Source organism: Taeniopygia guttata, chromosome 3 (assembly GCF_048771995.1).
Source record: "Taeniopygia guttata chromosome 3, bTaeGut7.mat, whole genome shotgun sequence".
In the NCBI taxonomy this organism is placed as follows: domain Eukaryota; kingdom Metazoa; phylum Chordata; class Aves; order Passeriformes; family Estrildidae; genus Taeniopygia; species Taeniopygia guttata.
The window spans coordinates 4,112,223-4,132,243 of NC_133027.1; the positions used below are offsets into that span (position 1 = coordinate 4,112,223).

General features: G+C 42.1%; 1 protein-coding gene across 1 annotated transcript in view; it reads left to right on the top strand.

The window, feature by feature from the left end:
- The window catches only part of PKHD1 (PKHD1 ciliary IPT domain containing fibrocystin/polyductin), a 235,402-nt gene that overhangs the window by 44,903 nt on the left and 170,478 nt on the right, over positions 1–20,021 (top strand). The window contains exons 34-35 of the mRNA XM_072926279.1: positions 5,949–6,132; positions 11,562–11,712. Of these exons, the coding sequence (XP_072782380.1) occupies positions 5,949–6,132; positions 11,562–11,712 (335 nt within the window). The remainder of the gene's footprint in view (positions 1–5,948; positions 6,133–11,561; positions 11,713–20,021) is intronic.

Below are 20,021 nucleotides of genomic sequence, written 5' to 3' on the forward strand. Positions count from 1 at the left end.
GCCTAGGCACAGACCACAAAACAGCTTGTTATTTTAAATAGAAGAAAACCACGGTGCTCGAGTGCTGGAAAAAAATAAAGCACAAAACGGGGCACCCTGGTTATTGCAGGGAGAACAGCATACTAAAATTTAATCACATTGATCCAGGCTGTATTCAGAACTCACTGGGTGGCTGGTGGCAGAGGGAGCCTGGGGAAAACAATCTTACAGGCAGGACCCCGATGCTTGTTCCTGTCACTAGATGTCAGCAAGTGAATGCTGATCACTGGTTGTGTGTCTGGAGAGGAAATGCAAAAGGAAGCCTTGCCTCACCCTCTCTCTCCTGCTCCGGGTTTTGCAGCCTTGCCAGTTTCACCAGCCGAGTTGCAAAATATTTGTTAATTAAATATTTACAAGCAATTATTTTTTTTTTCTTTTCTTAAAAAAAAAAAAATCCTTTTGCGGGCTGCTCAAATCTGTGTTTTTTAGGCTCTTTGTACTCCTTAAAACAGCTGTATTCAGCTTGTGCACATCTACATCTGGCATGGGTGAATCTAATGCTTAACATTTAGGGATTTTTTTTTTTTTTTTTTAGTATTTAAGGTTTTAACCATGCTCCTCAACATGTTTAGGGTGGTTTAAGTGCAGTAACTCCAGTCTCACCTCATGGTTTTTGTGCTGATAGCCTCGGGGATTTTGCCACTTGGTGCTGGCACATCCAGTGCTCAGACCTCTCTTGCACTGCCTTGTCCACATAGGAGAGGTGGCAAAGAGACTCCAGGGATTCAGGACTGTGAAGGAATGGGAAGGGGAGATCTTTGGTGCCCCAGGGCCCCTCAGTGTTGTGTCCAAGTTGGATATTTGTCTGACCTTTCCCTTCTCTGCTCACCGAACTGATGTGAAGAGTTTAAGCTGCATTTCTTCTGTTCCTGAGGGCTGTGAAGCAGAACCCTCTCTCCTCTGGCACTGTGGGATGTCAGGTGGCAGTGGCTGCCCTGGCTCTCAGTGCTGGGTCATGTTGTGTCTGGTTTACTTGAGATTAGAGATGTCCACGTGGGAATCCCCAACCGGTCCATGTGGCTCTCATGTGATCCAGCCCATAGGGCAATGCTCTGCAGGTAGGAAATGTGACTTCTTTCCTTCTTTCCCTTTGAGCAGGAACCTTTCTAAGAGATGAGGAATTGCCAGGCTCAGCAGGATCCATCCATAAGCCTTCCTCATGGGGCTTTCCTTAGGAACGGGCATTGAGCGGGGTCGCAGCGAGGTTTTGGTTTGATCACTGGCAAGAGCTGGCCATGTTGAGATATCCTCAACCCAGAGCACAAGGAATGGGAATGCAGGACCAGACTCTTTTATGAAAACCGTTGTCTTTTGCAGGAAGCAGAAAAATCAATTCAGAACAGAGCTAAAATTTGATTTTCAGCCTTAAAGCTTAAAAAAAATAATTAACAAAATAAAATAAAATTAACAAAACCTCACTGCCTTCAAGGAAAAACAAAACCAAAAGAAAAATACCCAAATTAACCCATGAGTCTTTAAAGGTAAATATATAACTGGCTTGATCACCATGCCTGGAAGGGTTCAAAAGCCATGTAGATGTGGCACTTGGGGACATGATTTAGTGGTGGGTTTGGCAGTGCTGGGAGAATGGTTCTATCTTAGAGGGCTTTTCCAACCAAAATTATTCCATAATCCTGAAAGCTCTCCCCTTCTCTGGTTCTTGCTTTGTTTGTGCCATTGCATGAGTGAAAATGCAGTTGTAGATTCTGTTCAACTCAGGTTAAATTTACAGAACACGTGGTTAATGTTTGTGGGACTGTGTTGTGCTCCTGTGAAAGATGAGAAAACTGGCAGGAAGCTTGAGACAGGTGAGGAAAATACCTGATTATTCCTGTAAGGTGCTATAAGGGTAAATACCGTATATAATTTTGCCAATAAGCCAATCCCTGAGATTTTATGTTTTACATTAAGGTGACGGTAAGGAAAGCACCTTTAAAAGGAGGTGAACTGATAAGAGGATGCATCAGTGTAAAAGCTGAGCCTGATTTTCCTGGTTGCATCAGCATGCTTGGAATAACAGGTCTGACTTAAGGGTTTTGATGTGACAGCTCTTGGGATCTTTGTTGGAGGTTCTGGAGCTGCCATTAATCAGACTCCCCTGGTAAAAGTGCATGTTTAGGGAGGAGGATTTAGATTAGAGGCTAGAAATGAGACTGGTTTAAAAGGATGTGGTTTGGTGGAGCTCTTTGAATGGGGCAAGGGTAGAGAGAGGAATGAGTTTTGGTTCTAACAAGGAGATGCACTGAGCCAGGACAATGGGGACTAGAGCCAGGGAATTTTCGGGATTTGTATGAGCAGATGCATAAGATATGAAGAGGGTCTGTTGTGGTGTTGTGGCAATTGGGACCTCAAGAGAAACTTGGGCTTCTGATTTTTATTGTGGAGATCAAACCAAAGTATCCAAATGGTTCCTTCTACCTTTCAAATCCAGAAATGAAGTTAAGAGGGGGAAATAAAGCATATTAATTACATGGCAGGAATGTTCTGACAGTGAGATCTATCAGGCAGTGGAATAGATGCTTGAAAGGCGCCTCTTGGGACTTCTGAAACCTGTCTCTGTGAAATGAATGTCTCACAGGGAGCAATTCTTCATGGGCAAAGGTTGGACTCTATGACCTTAACAGGTCTCTTTCTCCTCTCCCTTTTATTAACTTTTTTTTTTTTCTTTGTCTTCCCTGCTAAGCACATGTTGCTGCTCCACAGTCCATTTTGTGAGGAGTGGATAACCAGGGATGTGAGTTTTGGCACTGGGACTCTTTGGGCAGTTCTTCAATCAATCCCCAGCTGCCCTTGGAGCCTCCTGTAGGTTTGAGCCTCATCACAAGTCCAGCAGTGGTTATTAAACAGTGACCCAGAACAAAGCCCTTGTGCTGAGCATCCCGGGATCCTGGATTAAGCTGGGATCCCTCAAAGCCAGGGCTGGGGGTAGTCAGTCCCTAAGCCATTACCACCACACAGAGATTTGGCTGCCGTAGTGTCTGATCTCAAAAGAGAAGCTGTAATGAGCTGTGAGCATTCATCCCACAAATGGGATTGCAGGTTTGATCTTTATAGGGAGTATAAAGCCTAAAGCAGCTTCATTCTGGGGTTTGAGCACTAACCAATTAAGCAGGGAGAAGAATTGTGTCCCAGAATGGGCAGAATATTCTTTTAGGATGTGCCAAAAGTGTGTTGAAATATTTAGTTGATATTTTCTGTGACTGTAGTGGTAGGAGATAATGGCACCAACAATACCAAAGGCTATTTGTGTTTCATGGTCTGAAGAATGGGAAGGGAAAGGCCAAGACTTCCTCCTAAATGAATAAAGACATTAAAACCTCTGAGAGGAAAGAAACAGGAGGATCTTGGAGAGCCCCAAGGAAGGAATGGGATGGGACAAGAACATCACCTCTAAAAGTGATATCTCCATCTGATGGACAGGAGATGTGAGGTGAGGCAGTGAGATTTTCCCCTCCTTCTACCTGAGAGAGAAAAAGCAATTCTAAATTTGATTCTGGGGTATACAGATTAGGTAGGGTTTGCTTGGATTTTGCTTCCTCTGATATCTTTGCAATCCTTTGTAGCCATATTCTAAAACTTAGGTTTTATAAATTAATACCTTTGCTAGCCTGGTTTTTGTTAAAAATTATTTCAGCCATTGATAAGATTGATGAAATAATGCCTGTTCCTACAGGCATGATAATGTTGGGATGATGGCACTGGAGCAGCACAGCAGAAATGCCCAATTTCCACATTTTGGAGTTATTTAAGAAATGCCAGACTGTTCTTGTGCTGAGCTCTCAGGGCTGTGCAGGAAACACCTTCCAGTGACCTACATGAGCCAGGCAAGTTCTTTGACAGCAGCAAAATGTTGAGGAAAACAGTCCTGACATTCTGTGAGTAATGTCCAACATCGGTCCCAAAATAGAGTTTGGGTGGTTTTCCATATAAGAAAACTCTGCCGTGTTCTTTTCAAGATCACAAAAATACCAAAACCTTCCTGTAATGAATTGGTTCTACTCCAGGTTGTTGCAAATGCAAAATCTTTGCAGAATTTGGTCCTCTTAGATGCTATTTATTAGTCAAAACAGAGCTATTTAGTGCTGCTTAAGATGCCCTCAGAACATCAGGAAAGCTTTTGTTGTTGTCATAGAATACCTGAAGTAGCACTAGATAGAATTTTTGGACAATAAAAGCAAAATCTAGCTATCATTCTTTTAGGCTTCTCTGCCTATTACTTATCTTAGATGTAGGTCTTCAAGGCAGGGTTTGTGTTTGACTCTGTTTGGGTACTGAGCAAGAAAATTGCCCCTGGATTTTGGGAAGGAAGTGAATTAAGCATATTGCAAAATTTGTGAGCATGTGGGTCCCTTTATTTTCTCATTCTAAATCCAGAGAAGAAAAATAGAGAAGAATTGTAAACTCTCTCTCTGAAGTTCAGAGCAGATGAACTGATAGCTTTTAATATTTCAAAAATACATGAAACATTACAGAGTTATAAACTCTTCAGAAATACCCCATATGAAATAGTAAGCTTTAGCAAAATGTGCTAAATATTTTAATATGGGAAATAGAACACTTTCATATTTTTAAAATTTTAAGCCCCATTTTTTTAGGATCACTTAGGAGACAAGACATTCATTGACTATGACACTTCCCCAGATAACAAGGTACCTTTTGAACAAATTGGAACTTAAAAAAGCAAATAGGGAAAAAACCCTTTCTTGATAAATTCCCATTGACTGGATTCCTGATGATTAAGGAATACTCTTGGATGCTACAGTACAGTCTGTTATTTTGTCCACAGACCTTTTCAGCAGTTCGTTACAACTATTTGGTTAGTTCAGGATTAATGAATATTCTTCAAAAATCAGAGCTTTGAGAGAAACAGATTTAATGTCTGTCATGGTTTAATGCTTAAAGGACTCCTGTCTAAAATTGTTAAACCCAAATATTTCAACTGAATCTGAACTTCAGTGACAGTTTATAATACTTTATTTTAGCATTTTTTTGTCTGGATTTAGAATAAGAAAATCTAATTTCTTCTCACAGAATCACACTGAATCACTTAGGTTGGAAAGAAACCTCCAAGATCATTGAGTCCAACCTGTGACTGATCCCCACCTTGTCACCCAGACCAGAGCACTGAGTGCCATGTCCAGATGTTCCTTGGACACTTCCAGGGTTGGTGACTCCACCACCTCCCAGGGCATTGCATTCCAGTGCTGAACAACCCTTTCCATGAAAAAAAAAAAAAAAATTCTTCCAGATGTTCACACCACTTGTTCTTTAAATAAACCTCAAAACAACTGCTCCCATTACAATTTTTACCTCATCAATGGAGGCAGACTTGGACCATATCTCAAGTCATACTCAGCTATAAAGCAAGGTGGGAGATCCCAGTTCCCACCAGTTCCCCAGGAGCCCTCCAAGCTGTGTCAAAGTTCTCTCAAAAACTCTTTCTGGGTTTCAAACTTGTGATATATGTTAAGTTGTCACATCTCCTTGGTAAAAGTTTTGTGCCATATTCCTGAATTATAAACCATGTTCTAGCTCTCCCAGAAGAAATGTCCGTGCTTGTATTTAATCCCTTATGCCATCTCCTTCTGGACAGAGAATTTTGATCCAAAAGACAATCCTGGTGCTCAGGTCACAAAGGAAGTTACATTTTGCTCACACAAAGCAAATGGGGCTGAAGGAGCTGCATGGAAATCTAATTATCCTTGAAAAGGATGAACCTAAAGAGAGACTGGGTGCACATCAGGAGCCCAAGGATGATGGAATGGTTTGAGTTGGGAAGGACCTTAAAGTTAATTTAGTTCCATGGGCAGAGATTCCTCCTGCAATGACACCTCTCAGTAGCTAAAATACACTCAATGTCAGTGGTGTTTAGGCTGCTGTGGGTTATTTTCCCCTCTCTTGTCTTGCAGCCTCTCTGGCCATTCTCTGTGGTCTGACACATTCTTCTTCCAACTGCCAAGAGGACAGAGCCACCTTCATTGAATGTGACATCCAAGTCATGGTGGGCACCTTCCAGCAGAGAGGATCTGTGTCCTACTTCTACATCTGTGGGGACACCCTGCCCCAGGGGCATTTTGCTGGACTCCTGGCCAGGTTAGTGCTGTGTCTCTCCATCCACCCACAAATTACACCCCCTCCATGGCTTTCCACCTTTTGCAGAGTTGTTCCAAATGATGGACTGAAGGAACAAATTCTTAATTTTCACATTGATGCCAATAGAGCTGTTTAGCCTTGAGACCACTAGAGAGCTCCGCTGGGTTGCGGAATTCAATCCCTGTGCCTATCAAAGCATCTCCAGTCCCCCCTTCCCTCCTGCCTTTCTAAAGTGTTTGAGAGACATCAGAAAATCCATCTCGTAAACAGCCTGCTTTGTTCCTTCTTAGGTTTTAATATTTATCTTCTGATCCAAAGCAACATCTGGTGGATGCCAATGGGAAAAAAAGATTAGGCATTATGAAAAGCAGAAGCCTTCTTTTTTTTTTTCTGTTGTTTTTTCCTTTTTTTTCCCCTTCTTTATTTTTTCTCTTTTTTTCCACCCCCACCCCCCCACCCCCCCCACCTTTCTCTAAGCACTTTAATGTGGGTGTGCAAGGGTGCTTATGCTTTGCAAATCCAAGGCCAAGCTGTCCAGGAGTATAACGTGGAACTGTTGTCTTTGATGGAGTAGTGAGGATTTATTCCCGCTGAGCATTTACTTCTAGGAGTAAGTGGGATGTCTGAGCTAAGGAATAAACAGGTGAATAATTAAAGGATTTGGTTTGGAAGGGACCTCAAAGGTTATCTTGTTTCAACCCCATGGGCAAAGACAATTTTCACCATTCCAGGTTGCTCCAAGCCCCATCTAACCTGGCTTTGGACACTTCCAGGGACACAGGGGCAGCCACAGCTTCTCTGGGCAATCTGTGCCAGTGCCTCAACACCCTCACATGGAAGAACTTCTTCCTAATCTCTAATCCAAATCTCCACTCCTCCAATTTGGAGCCACTCCCCCTTGTCCTATCACTCCATGCCCTTGTGAAAAGTTTCTCTTCAGGCTTCTTGTAACTCCCCTTTAGATACTGGAACAAGTTGAACAAAACTTTCCAGAAGTTATTTAGTAAAGAGAGAATTAGAACAGCATTGTAATGCCTTGCTGTACGTGGTGAACAAACTTCTGGCTGCTGCATCTTGCCATGGTTCAAGTATTTCAGTGAAGTTGCAGATTTGATCCTCATCCTGACCTGGTCCTTGCTTCATACCTGGTGTTGATTCACCAGAGGCAGCTCTGGATAACCTGAATTGAGGGGGAAAAAAAACCCAACTGGCATTTACTGTATAAAAATATAAAAATAGAAGTTTCCAACTAGAATTAATTTTTAAAAAAGTTTACACAGCTGTGACACCTCTCTGTGGGTTTGTCACTTCTTCTTCACCAGTTTTTAAAATTTGATCTAGATTTTATCAGGTCTGGACTTTTTAAGAAAATACTTCCCAGTTTTGAGAAAATCAGTGTTATTACCTTACAGGTAATACCCTGTAAGGTCCCAGGAGATGGGGAGGACAGATCTTTTGAAGAAGACAAAAGTAAGGAGACTTAGAAGGGGGGAAAAAGGTGAAATTGAACTAATATAATCAGTTCTACTGCTCCCAGAATGACTTGTTTCACAACAAGAAACTCCAGGAGCCTTGCCTTGTCTGGTTGAACTTTGCTTTGGTTTTCCTCACATCAGTGTAACCCCAATCCAGAGAACCAACAAACTCGAGAGGAACAGGACAACCCCATATGTGTTTCTTTTTCGCTTGTTTTTGCCTGGATATCAAAATTGTGCTCTGCTCTTCACTGATAAAAAAATGCATCTTCAGTGACATGATGATGATGATGATGATGATAATAACAATATTATCCTATTATTACTTCTTTTCTTTCTCCTTTTCTTGGTCTGGGCTTCTACTGTGCAGGAAGTCACAAAGTCCTTTTACTGACTATTTGCTTATTATTTTCACTGTGTTTTTTAGTCCAATTTAACTGTGAATGCCCCAGAGACAGGGTTTATTATTCCTCCTGGGAATCCTATGAGGGAGAGATTTCCGAATCAAATCAATCAACTTTTTTTACCTACTATTTTTCTATTTTTCTCATTTTTTCAAAGTCCTTCTTATTGTGTTAACTTTTCACCCTATTGTGCTAATGCTTTTAGTTGAAAATTAAATCTTGGGCTGTTTTTTTTTTTCTAGTGAGATTATCTCTAAATTAAAGGGAAGTTTATTTCATGCTAAATGGAAGTAGGGACAAAGGTTGTTTTCAAAAAAGTTTCCTGATTTGAGAAATCTTAGAAGAAATAGAAGGAAAAAAATTGAGATGTTTGAATCACACAAATTAACTTATTTCAGAACTTCTGAAATTTGTTTTCCACATTTCAGTTCAGAAAAATATTTAATTTTAAAGTATTAATGGAATTTGCAGGAAAGTCTTAGAAAATTTAAATGTTTCCACCCGAAAAGAACTATTTTGAGGATTCCAGATATAATACTTATTGCTTGCTTTAATTAATAATAGTAAATAATAATAATAATAATAATAATAATAATAATAATAATAATAATAATAATAATAATAATAAAAATATGTATGAATTTTAGTTCTGTGCAAATGCTCAAGGTTAAGACATTTGTCCCAGGTTGGGGACAAAACTACTGAAGTAATTCCTGGCTTAAGTGCACATTGAATTTCTCCTGGTTTTCTTACTAATTTTATAGAATCACAGAATAGCTTGGGTTTGAAAGGACCTTAAATCTCATTTTATTCCACTCCCTGCCATGAGCAGGGACACCTTCCACTATCCCAGATTGCTCCAAGTCCCATTCAACCTGGCCTTGGACACTTTCAGTGTTGGGGCAGCCACCTGAACAATGTTTTTCAGTGGTTTAAATAAATATTTTCTTTATGTAGTTTGAACCACAGACCATCCTTTATCAGCTCATAATGGCAAAAGCATATTCCTTAAAAGAGTTGTAAGTTTTGCCATTAACAACACTTGTATCAAAGTACATTCCTGAATTCCATTTAACAATTCACTCATTTTCTTGCATTTCCTTTAAACATTGCAATTTGTTAACAGTGTTTCAGTATGTGCTTGCATGAGATCAGAAAGGAACTGATTCTTCTTACAAGCAAAGCATATTTACTTTTTTGCAAAAAAAAACCAAACAACAAAAAACCCTGTGAAAACCACTTAAAGGTCCTTGTATTGACTTGGATGTTTGGGAAATTGTGTCCATGCCCTGTATCCAGCTAACCACCACCCCCTTCTGCCTTTAGAACTGTTGGTTATTTAAAAGATGCAATTTTTTCTTGGAGCTTTAAAAAGTACTTTGCAGTCTTGAAAGACAGCCCAGTCCACTGAATTATTGTACAGGACAAGATCAATTCTCAAAGTGTTGCTATCAAAAACAAGCACAGGTTCCCAAGGTTGACTTTTGATTATTGACACAGCAGAGGTAAAAGTTTATTTAAATATAAAAATAAAAATTTGCTGTTAAAAGGGTTCAGCAACTTGCAAAGGCTTTTTTTTTTTTTTTTTTTTTGCATTGTTGTGGTTTCTGATGTGGCTGATTCCTTTACCACTTTAACCCTGAAAAAGGGCAACAAAACAAACAGCTCCTAATTGCAGGTCAGAGCAGGGCTTTGTTTGCAGAGTGAGCTGCTGCATCCAGCAGGGAAGTTTTAAATCTTCAGGGTCATCAAACCACTCTGATCATCACCCTCCCAGCAAAGCTCTGACTCTTGGCTTTCCAATTGGGTCAGTTCTGGGGGAGCTTTGGGCTAAGGAGGTGCTTCACCCCCTCTACTCCTCTCTCATGAGACCCCCCCTGGAACAATGTCCAGCTTTGGGGTCCCCAGCACAAGAAGGGTTTGGAGATGCTGGAGCAAATCCAGAGGAAGCAGGATGAAGATCACAGGGATGGAGCAGCTCTGCTGTGAAGAAAGGTTGGGAAAACTTGGATTACTCAGAGAAGAGGAGGCTGCAGGGAGAACTTAGGACACCTTTCAGTGCCTAAAAGGACTCCATGAGATTTGGAGAGGAACTTTGGACGAGGGCCTTGAGCGACAGGGGAATGGTTTCAAAGTGATAGAATGTAGATTTTGAGAGTTTTTAGGAAGGGATTGTTCCCTGTGAGGGTGGTGAGGCCCTGGCATAGGGTGCCCAGTGAAGCTGTGGCTGCCCCTGGATCCCTGGAAGTGTCCAAGGCCAGGCTGGACAGGGCTTGGAGCACCCTGGGATAGTGGAAGGTGTCCCTGCCCATGGCAGGGGGATGGAACTGGATCAGCTTTAAAGTCCTTCCTATCCAAACCATTCTGGGGTTCTAATCCCAGAGACACTTTACCAAAATCCTGTCATATGGGATCTTCAGGAGCCCGAAGGCCTCTTAATATCCTGATCCTGCCTATCTGATCCTCTATTTTGTTGAATAAATAACACTGAACTCTGTCCTTTCTTTGCTATTCAGAAAAGCTGTGTAATTTCTGGGCTGTATTGCTGATTGTTGGTGTTGCTTTAACTCCTCTCCTTTCTCCTCACCTCCCCACAGCTTGCCTGTGTGAATCTGATGGTGGGGTGGGGAGGAAAGGAAGAAGTAGCAATGGCCAAGAGTCACAGAATCAGTTTGGAAAAGACCTCTGGGATCATCAAGTCTAGCCATTAACCCTGCACCACACTTTGCTCACCACCAAACCATATGTTGAATCCTATAGCTCCCCACAATGAAACACTACCAAAATCAGTGACTGTCAACAGCAAAACCAAGGAAAAAAAGTGTTTCTCTCCCGCCACGTTTTCTATTTCTTCTTCCCCCTGTGCAAGGGGAGGCTTTAGAGCAAATGTCTGCTGGTATAACTGGCACATATATCGAATCTGCTTAGTCTGGGCTGTTAAGTAAGTTTAATTAATTTACTAAGTTAATGTTCCAATGTTAGCAACAAAGCATCATTGCAATCAGCTGGGTAGCAGGAATTGGAACCCCTAAATGAGCTCATTTTTTCACAGTTGGAATTAGGGACCAGTTAGCCAGTTGTGTGGTTTTTCCAATTTCTCCCCTTGCCCTAGGGGAGTTGCAAGTTATTCATTCCCCATTGCTAAGTGTGAGTAAGATGGGGAGGGGGGAGACACAAACAAACCCTACTCCTTGTAGGAGTCCATCTTTGCTCCCAACACTGCTGATTCCCTCCCTGTTGTCTGCACTTATCTGCCTGCCTTGGTCCTAGAATGGCATTTGTTCCTGTTTGCCATGGTTTGGGGAAGGAGAAAAGCATCACTGAGAGATATTTACTGCATGTGTTTTCATCCTGAGTGTGTGCAGATAAAGGGGGGAAAAACAAATAAACAATAAAAGAATGGAAACAAAATTACCGAAATTTGCAAAGTTTGACAAATGGTGGCCAGGAGTTGCCACAAGCTAATGGCTTTCAATGATTAATAAGAGTAAAAATAATTGCATTTCATTAAGATTGATGACACCCCATTTAACCTCCCTTCTCGTTTCAGCCCTAAAGTGGAAAGAGATGAAGTTCTCATCTATAATAGCTCCTGTAACATTACCATGGAAACTGAGGCAGAGATGGAGTGTGAGGGAGCTAATCAGCCAATTACTGCCAAGATTACTGAGATATGGAAAAACTGGGGCCAGAACACTCAGGTATAATCAAATCTTTTTTACAGACTGATTCAAACAGCTTAAAATTAAATTTGTAATATTGTGTACATTTAAAGGGGGGCAAGAAAAAAAACAATTTAGGCTGAGCAGCAGCAATATATAATATTAAATGCTTTCCAACTTTGAATAGCAGTTCTAATGCAGCGCAGCTGAATTAATGGTTAACTATGGCTAATCATGTCTTTTATGAGACATAAATGTGCTTTACCTTATTTTCTGAGCAATCTATGTATTTTTTAACACTCTCTCCCCCATTTTTTTTAATATAAATTCAATTTTCTTCTAAAATTGTTATTTTCTGTTGAGCAAAAATCTTAGCCATGAGGTACAGTTTCAGCTCTCTGGCAGAGACTTAGCATTCAGTGCAGCCTTGGTTATATTTGATTTTTGCTGCTTTTCAGTAGCTGAAGGAAAATGGGACAGTCTCCCCACTGCTATCTGTGGTATTGCAAGAAAATAAGACATATGCCAAGAGTTCATGACAAAAAAACCATAATCCTGAACCAGCATAAATTTTAAGACTTGATACGTAAAAATGTCATTGCTAACCTGAAATGTCCTGTTAGACTTCTCACAGTTTTGCAGAGGGGTTGTTTAGCCACTTGTAAGAAGAAATTTAGAGGTTGGATATTTGTTGGACACCAATTATCCCTTCATCATTCTCCTTTCGTAAAGGAGCAGCTCCTGAGATGGGGAGGAGACCTCCTGAATATAGGAATGTCTGAGTGGGGATAGTTACACACCTGACTTAGGATAAAAACCAAATGCTATTTTTAATCTATTAAATAAAATTTCCACACAGTCTTTTAGCACAGAGTTTAGGAAAATGAAGTTAATTTGCTCAGGATCAGTGTTAAAGGTACCACAGTAATTTTTAACTCTATCTGCAAAGAAATTTCCTGTATTTAAGGACTTTAAATTTACTTTGCTGTCCCAAAAAGTAGCTGGATTGTCCTGGTAGAGTAATTTTGATGCATTTCTGCATCAAAATGTGTTGAATTCTGTACTTAGTTTTATGTAGCTGATCTATTCTATATTTAGGTGTCTCTGAATACTTGCAAATCTACCTTACATGAATATTACTATTGCAGTGGAGTATCCTAAATTACAATTCTTTGTTTCTGTTAAACCTGTCCTCAGTCTGTGAAGGAATGTCAGATGTAGAATATTACTTATTAAGGTTCATTTGCTCATCAGCCTTGTTAGCTATGGCACCTAAAACATGCCCAGCTAAGGAGAAATACCAAAACTGCTGCTTGGTGACTGCAGGAGTGAAGTGCCCAGACAAATGTGAGATGAAATGGTAACTCCTCCTTACATTCCTTTTTTCCTTCCCAAATGGGATAAGGGCATCTCTAGAGTCCCAGAGCCTGGGCTGCAGCACAGAGGGATATTCCCCTCTGCTGTCTGTGATCTGGCAGCTCAGCTGTGTCACAGCTCCTGCACAGGTGGGAGCAAGAAGAGGAAGAAGCTGTGAGGTTTGTTCCTGCTGTGGTTTTTCTGCTCAGAGTAGGGAAAACCAAGGAAGTCCTGAGTGTCCTGAATGAACAAATTCATTCAGAGCAGGATGAAAACAGCAGCACTTTAGATCTGGGATTTGCTGTTGCTTAATGAACCCAGTGGGCATTCAGAATCATTTTATCCCTCTTCCCAAAACTGGCTTGGGTGAGCAGAGGTGGATGGGTGGGGAGTTCAGATAAATGGCTTCAATTTTGGTCCCTTTCTGGCTGACAGCATCCCGTTAAGATTTATGACCTGGTGCAGCGCATGCATGCTTCACTGTGGAGGTTTAAATCATGTCATGTGAACTGGCCTTACCTTTCCAGTGGAAAAAATGGTCCCCAGGTTCAGCACTAAGCAGTGCAATGCATTAATAGCACCACGTGCCTTAGGATAATGGTGCTATTAGCAGGCAGCACAACTCTGTGTACAAGTAATGGGGCTGCATCTCTTTATAATAACATCTGGCACTTCTCTTGCATGCTCATGCAAGGATCTCAAAGCATTCCATAAAAAAGGAGCATGATCTTGTTCTCAGCACAGATACATTGCTCAGTGCTTTGTTTTCTGCTTCCTCTGCTGCCAGCTGAAGGATGCCCAGGTAGGCCAAGAGCTCACCCAGCTGGGTGCTGTGGGAGTGCAGGCTCAGAGGTGATTTGGTGATGATGGTGGAGCAGGATTAGCTCCAGGATGGCACTGGAAGTGAAAAGGTAGAAATACTGACAGAGGCTTATGGCACTGAATGAATGGGCACTGGCAAGAAGAGAGAACAGCTTTGGTTGAGAGCAGAAAATGACAAATAAATAAAATGTAAAATATTGGTTCTGGGAACTTGAGCCTGAGAGGTACAAATGGTGACTTCACCAAACCTGCCAGAGTTCAAGCAACATTTGGACAACGTTCTTAGGCACAGATTAGGGTTCTTAGAGTTGTTCTCTGCAGAGCCAGGAGTTGGCCTTGATGATCCTGATGGGTTTCTTGAAACTCAGGATATTCTATGATATGCCCACTATTATGTGACACAGTTTTTAGGGTATTTTTTAAATCAGTTTTATTATTTAAACAACTGCATTTTCTGGTAGGTGCTGCAAAATCCATCACTCAATTTTTGTTCTTTCAACTCTGGTCTCTGAGCTGTTGCTTGCATGAATCATAGAATCCTAAATGTTGGAAAAGACCTCCAGGAACATCAGGTGCATGGTTACAGTCAGGGATGGGCTCAGATCTGAATCTAGAGGAGTCCCAGAATTTCATGGGGTTTCAAGGTGCTACCTGGAGATCTGTGATTTTCACGGCAGACTCCATGAAATTTCAGTTCCATTTGGATTTTTCCTGATGTCTGGTCTGTGTCCCACCACCCCCCCCAGAGAATAATTTTTATGATTTTCATTAGAAACTGATTTAAGCTCTTGCCTCTCTTTGTGTTTGAAGTATTTTGCCCTGTATGACTTAATTAGGTCACAAGAAGTAAGCAGCAGGCCTCTGCCCCACTGTTGCATTCAGCATCATTAGTGTTTGTAACTTGCCATGCTATTATCTGAGTTGCACAATTATTTTTATTTCAGTATATAATGCAATTTAGCCTACTGAAAAGAGAGGGAGGGCACAAAAACCCCCAGCACTGATTGTATATCCCACAGGACTTAATTAGTTCACAGCTTCAAGAATGCACTGGATAATGGGAAGACATGAATTAAATAATAAAAGGCAAAAGAAAAGTTCTAATGCTCACTCAGTACCTGTCCACTTCCACCTCGGCTGCATAATGAGATGTCAGCTCTGGTGACACTGATGAGATGTGCAAAACACCCCAAAAACACAAGGAGAGGATGCTCACGGGAGGGTTTGACCAGGCTGGGATGGCTCTGAACACATTATGCTTAGTGAGCCTTCCCATTATTATTTCAGATCACTGGACCAGCTAATCATGATGCAAACATGTTGCTGGAGCAGCTCGTCCCTGCTCCCACTCCCCCTCCTCTGCTGGCCCACATGGCTGATGGAATATTTGGCAGAGGGCCGATTACCACGTATTTAGTCAGCCCTAGGGAAGCTGAACTGGTATCCCAGTGAATTCCCTGCAACCCAACCCTCAAGGGGTCCCTGTTTAGGGATAGGAGGTTAATAAAAAAAAAACAAACTTCCCAGATAAAAATGCCATCCTGGATTATGGCTTTGTCTGGGTGTGCTGTGCTGCCTTGAGTTTGTTTTTAACAGGTGTTGAGATTTAAGGGGTGGCTTAGAGTATTGAGGATCTGTGAATTCTTAGCTTGGTGACTGATACAGGGATAACTGTTTTGTTCACTTCTCATGAAAGAATAAAATACCTCCCCCCCAAAGTTTGTGTCTGAGATATGTACAGTCACTTCAAAAATCCTTTCTATTGAACTTCCACTTAATATTATCAGGAGTAGATCTTCAAATCCCCCTGATTCCTCTGCAGATCTTAGAATCATTCCTTTCCTTCTTTTTTAGCCTTTTTTTCCCTTACTTACCATCTCTCTTGATGCCAAAGTATTTGGAGGTGAGGGAAGCAATGAAATGGTTTCAAAAGGTGGAGCTATTTGGTGGTTTACAAAGGTGGCAAAACCTTGGCAGCTTTCAGGGGGCATGGAAAGGTCCCTGGAAGCCCATAAAGGGCACAAAGGACTCTCATTTTATTACTTATGCAAGGTCATAGATTTATTTGGGTTGGAAGGAACATTAAAGATCAACTCATTCCAACCCCTTCCCATGGGCAGGGACAACTCTTGAGCATGTTCTCCATCTGTGAGGGTTAGAAGTGATGGGAATTGACTCTTACTCTCATTTTAGAGCTGTCCTCATGTTGTGTGGATGTTTGATGGGTGCATTTTTGAGGGTGAAGGGCTCATACTTGGCAGTCCATGAGGAAAACCACCACAGCAGGCTGAGGGTAGTTAGGCAGGGCAGGGATCATTGAGTCACAGAAAGGTTTGGGTTGGAAAGGATCTTAAAAAGATCATCTAATCCCAATCCCCCTGCCATGGGCAGGGACACCTTCCACTAAACCAGGTCACTCCAAGCCCCATCCAGTCTGGTCTTGAACACTGCCAGGAATGGGGAAGGAACAGAGCAGATTCCAGTTTGATATGGAATTTGTTTGGAGGGGGCTAATAAAACAGCTGTCCTGTTTTAGTCTCTTCTCCGCTTGAAGAAGAATTATGGTGCAATAGATATTTAATTCCCATGTATCCATTTAGAGTGCAAAACCAGAACCTCTTATCTGGCCTGGGGATCACAACTTGCTGAGATTTGGGAATAGTTTCATTGAATTTATTAACAAGTATCCTGATAGAACCTGACTGTGTGCTGTCTTGGGCTGTGAATAGAGTTCCTAGGTCCTTTGGCACTGCAACCAACCAAAAATAGACATGTCACACAGGATAGGACATCAGAAGTAGGACTAGCTGAAACTCTTCTACAGTATTTTGTACGTGTTTTCATAAATATGCACTTTTAACAGCCCAGCAAGCCCACCCTTGCATTTCCAAATTCCCTGTTTTCTTAATATCTTAGTCACAGTGTTATTTTCAGAAGGAGGTGGGGAGTGCAATAAAACCCACCAGACCCTCACAGAAAAGAAGTGGAACAGTCCATAAAAAAACTAATAAAAATAAAGCCACAAAACCAGTCTTGGGGTGTGGGGGCTGCTGGAGCAGAGAGGTACCATCTGCAAGGTTGTTAAGTTGTAGAGAACCAAGATGGGCTCCCCAGTAACCACAGGCAATGTGAAGAGATAAATGGTTGACCCGAGCCCGTGTCAGGCAAGGATTGATGCCACTATCAGCCCCAGTGCCTTTGCAATGATTTTTTAAAAAATCTCTGATAGAGTGTGTTATCTAGTTACTGGCACGAGGGCAATGGCCTGGAGGCAGTGGGGAGGAGGGGGGGAGGAAGGAGGAAAGGAGGAGAGAGAGAGAGAAAGGAAAAAAAAAAGGTCATTCTAGGAGGACAATCTCTGTTGGACTAAATGAGAAAATAAGGGCCTTGCTCTGGAAGGGGAGAAGGGGAAAGTAAATAAATAAATAATAGGGAAAAGGGGGCTGCTAGGTGTGTGAGGAAAGGATAAGCAAAATTGCTTCTCTTCTCTGTTTTCCTTTTTTTTTTTTTTTTTTTAATTCTTTCTTCTTTTCTTTCTTTTCCCCCCCCTTTCCTTTTAAAGGGTTCAGCCTTGGGCAGCAATGGAAAATTTAGGAGTTGGGCTTGTTGTGTGGTTTTATTTTCCTTTAACTTTTTGCTTCCTGATTTGAGGTTTAACTGTTTCCTCTTCTGCTGTCAGATGAAAAATGAAAGACTGAACTTTCTCTTTCCCACCCCCCCACATTGTGAAAAGCCTTTTCTTTTTATTTTCAATCCCACCTTCTTTCTAATGTCTCTGAGGAGATTACTTCCTGAATTGTAAGTGGTTTCCAGGGAACACTTCTCCCCACTGCTCACAGTGATGCACTGAGAGGTGCATTGGAAGCTATCCCCAGGATATCCTAGGGTGTAATGCCATGATCCCCAGGATGGGATACCAATCCCTGTAATCCAAAGCACCTCAAAGCTTTGCCATGTGCATTTAAACAAACCTGTGTGAATCAGAACTGAACCTTGCATAGTTTAATGAGAGCTGTTTTCCCACTTCCATTTATCCCTGCTCCCAGGCCTTTAAGAGAAACCGATTTGGAGTGAAAAGCTCCATTTTGGAAGTGCTGCTCCAGGGAACAGAAAGAAAATCTTTCCCTTTCTGTACCAAATGAAGGCTCCAATATAGGTCAGGAGGGTGTGGGGAAGCTCCTGAGTGATTGTGGGCTCGTGTCCTCTCCACTTGCTCCCAGGTGCTTGCACAGAGAGTTGCTGCCACTTTTCTGTTTAATTATGACAGAAACTCTAATTGACTCCTTCAGCAATTCACCATTTTGGAGGGGGGAGGATTGTCTGTGTTTGGAACCATGGCTTTGGTTCTCCATCTGTGGGGACTTGATCTCAACAATGGTTTGGGTTGGAAAGGTCCTTAAAGATGTAGATCCTTCCACTAAATAGAGTGTCTCAAAGCCCTGTTCAAGCTGGCTTTGTCTCCTTGGGGGAAGAGAGTGGGAATTGTGGATGCCTGGGACTGTGCTGGGGTGTCCAGCCTTGGGCTCTGGGTGAAATTGGAGGAATCCTTGTGCCTTCTCCATCTGCACATCTTGAATTTAATGGGAAAAAAGCTGAACAACCTAGAAACACACCTAGCCCAGGCTTGTTCTGCATTGGAGAATGGCTTAACATATCTGATGGTCTTGTGTCATAGCTGAGATGGAGACAATGCAAAGCAGCGCACCCCATTTTCAGAAGGCTTCAAACAGTTTTTATTTTAGCATGCATGCTTTTTTATACATTCTTACAAAGCTCATAAGTTTACACTTATTGGTGGTCATGGGAGACAAACAAAGTGCTTATTGGAATGCGCAGTTGCAGGTTTCTCTTATTTATCCTTCTTTCCTTCTTGGTTTCTGTGTCAACACCCGTGGTCAAAAATTCTTTCGGGGTGAACATGGATCCTCTTATCAAACTTCTCTCTGGCTCACAGAAGTCACTGTAAAACCTCTTCCACAGTCTTGTCCTTTGTGTGGTGTGACGTGGGATAAAGATGTGGCCTTTCAGCCCTCGTGTCCCTAACAGAGGCCAATGTCACCCTCTGACTCCTGTCCTCTCCCCAGTCCCACCCAGGGCAGCACTGTGGGCTGGATGCTCCACATGGCATTTTCTGTGTACCAGAGGCATTGGCTGACCTACAGGCTCCTCCCAAATAATTCTGGGGTCTGGCTCAGCACTCAGCAAGGACTGGGCATGTGGTGACCCTCTGCTGAAATCTGGGAGATTTCAGTGGCGTTGTCTTGGCCAGAGTGGGATCATTGACTGTTGATTCTTGATGGTTGGGCCGTGGTTGTAGCTCTAAAGTTCTGGGTCTGGTACCTGGCCTGTCCTCTGCCCATGAGGGCCAAATCAGGTGTCCCACCCCATCCACAAGAAGTGAGAAGAAGCCTTGGATAAAGTGTGTGGGAGGGGAACACAGTTATGATTTACTTCTTTGAAAAAAAAGAAACCTGAAGATAACAGAAGCCTGAAAATTTGGTCTTTTAGCAAACCACTGGTAGTGATGCAGAGAAAATCATCTTGCATCATGATTTCTTCTGTGCATAGAGTTTAGAGTGAGGAATAGAGGAAGGACAAATAGAATTTGTTGTTCAGGGATTTTTTTAAGTTTTTTTTCCTGGTTTGGTTGCTGTTGATGCTATCATGACATTTATCATAGACTAAAAATGTGTACAGCTAGAGGAAAAAACCAAATTTAAAGTAGGGAGATTTCAGTTCAGAGAGCATTTATTAATAACTTTTAAAAAAATTGCTGCAGTGGGAGGGAAAACCAGAGCTCTTTGCCATGATGAATCTACTCGAGGCATCCCCCTGTCTCTAAGGAAAGGGTTAATGTGATGTGGTTGCCAGTAAAAGCAAGCTGTTTTCCTGATGAGCCTGTAATAGCCGAGTGATAGACTGGCTTAACAACTGCTGGCTAAATGCTGGGTACCACCCCCTGATTGGCAGCTCCCTAAGTGGAAGCCCCTCGTGTCCAATCTGTCCTCGTGAATTGCTGCAGAGCAAAGGACTTCATTAAGGAATCGTAAGGGGACCTCCTAAAAATCAGCAAATAATTATGCTGGGGTGGAGAGGAGGGGACTGAGAGCTCTGTGGTCCCCGTGAAGAAAAGCAGACTGCCAGGGCAGGGAAGCATCAGGTGAAGTGGG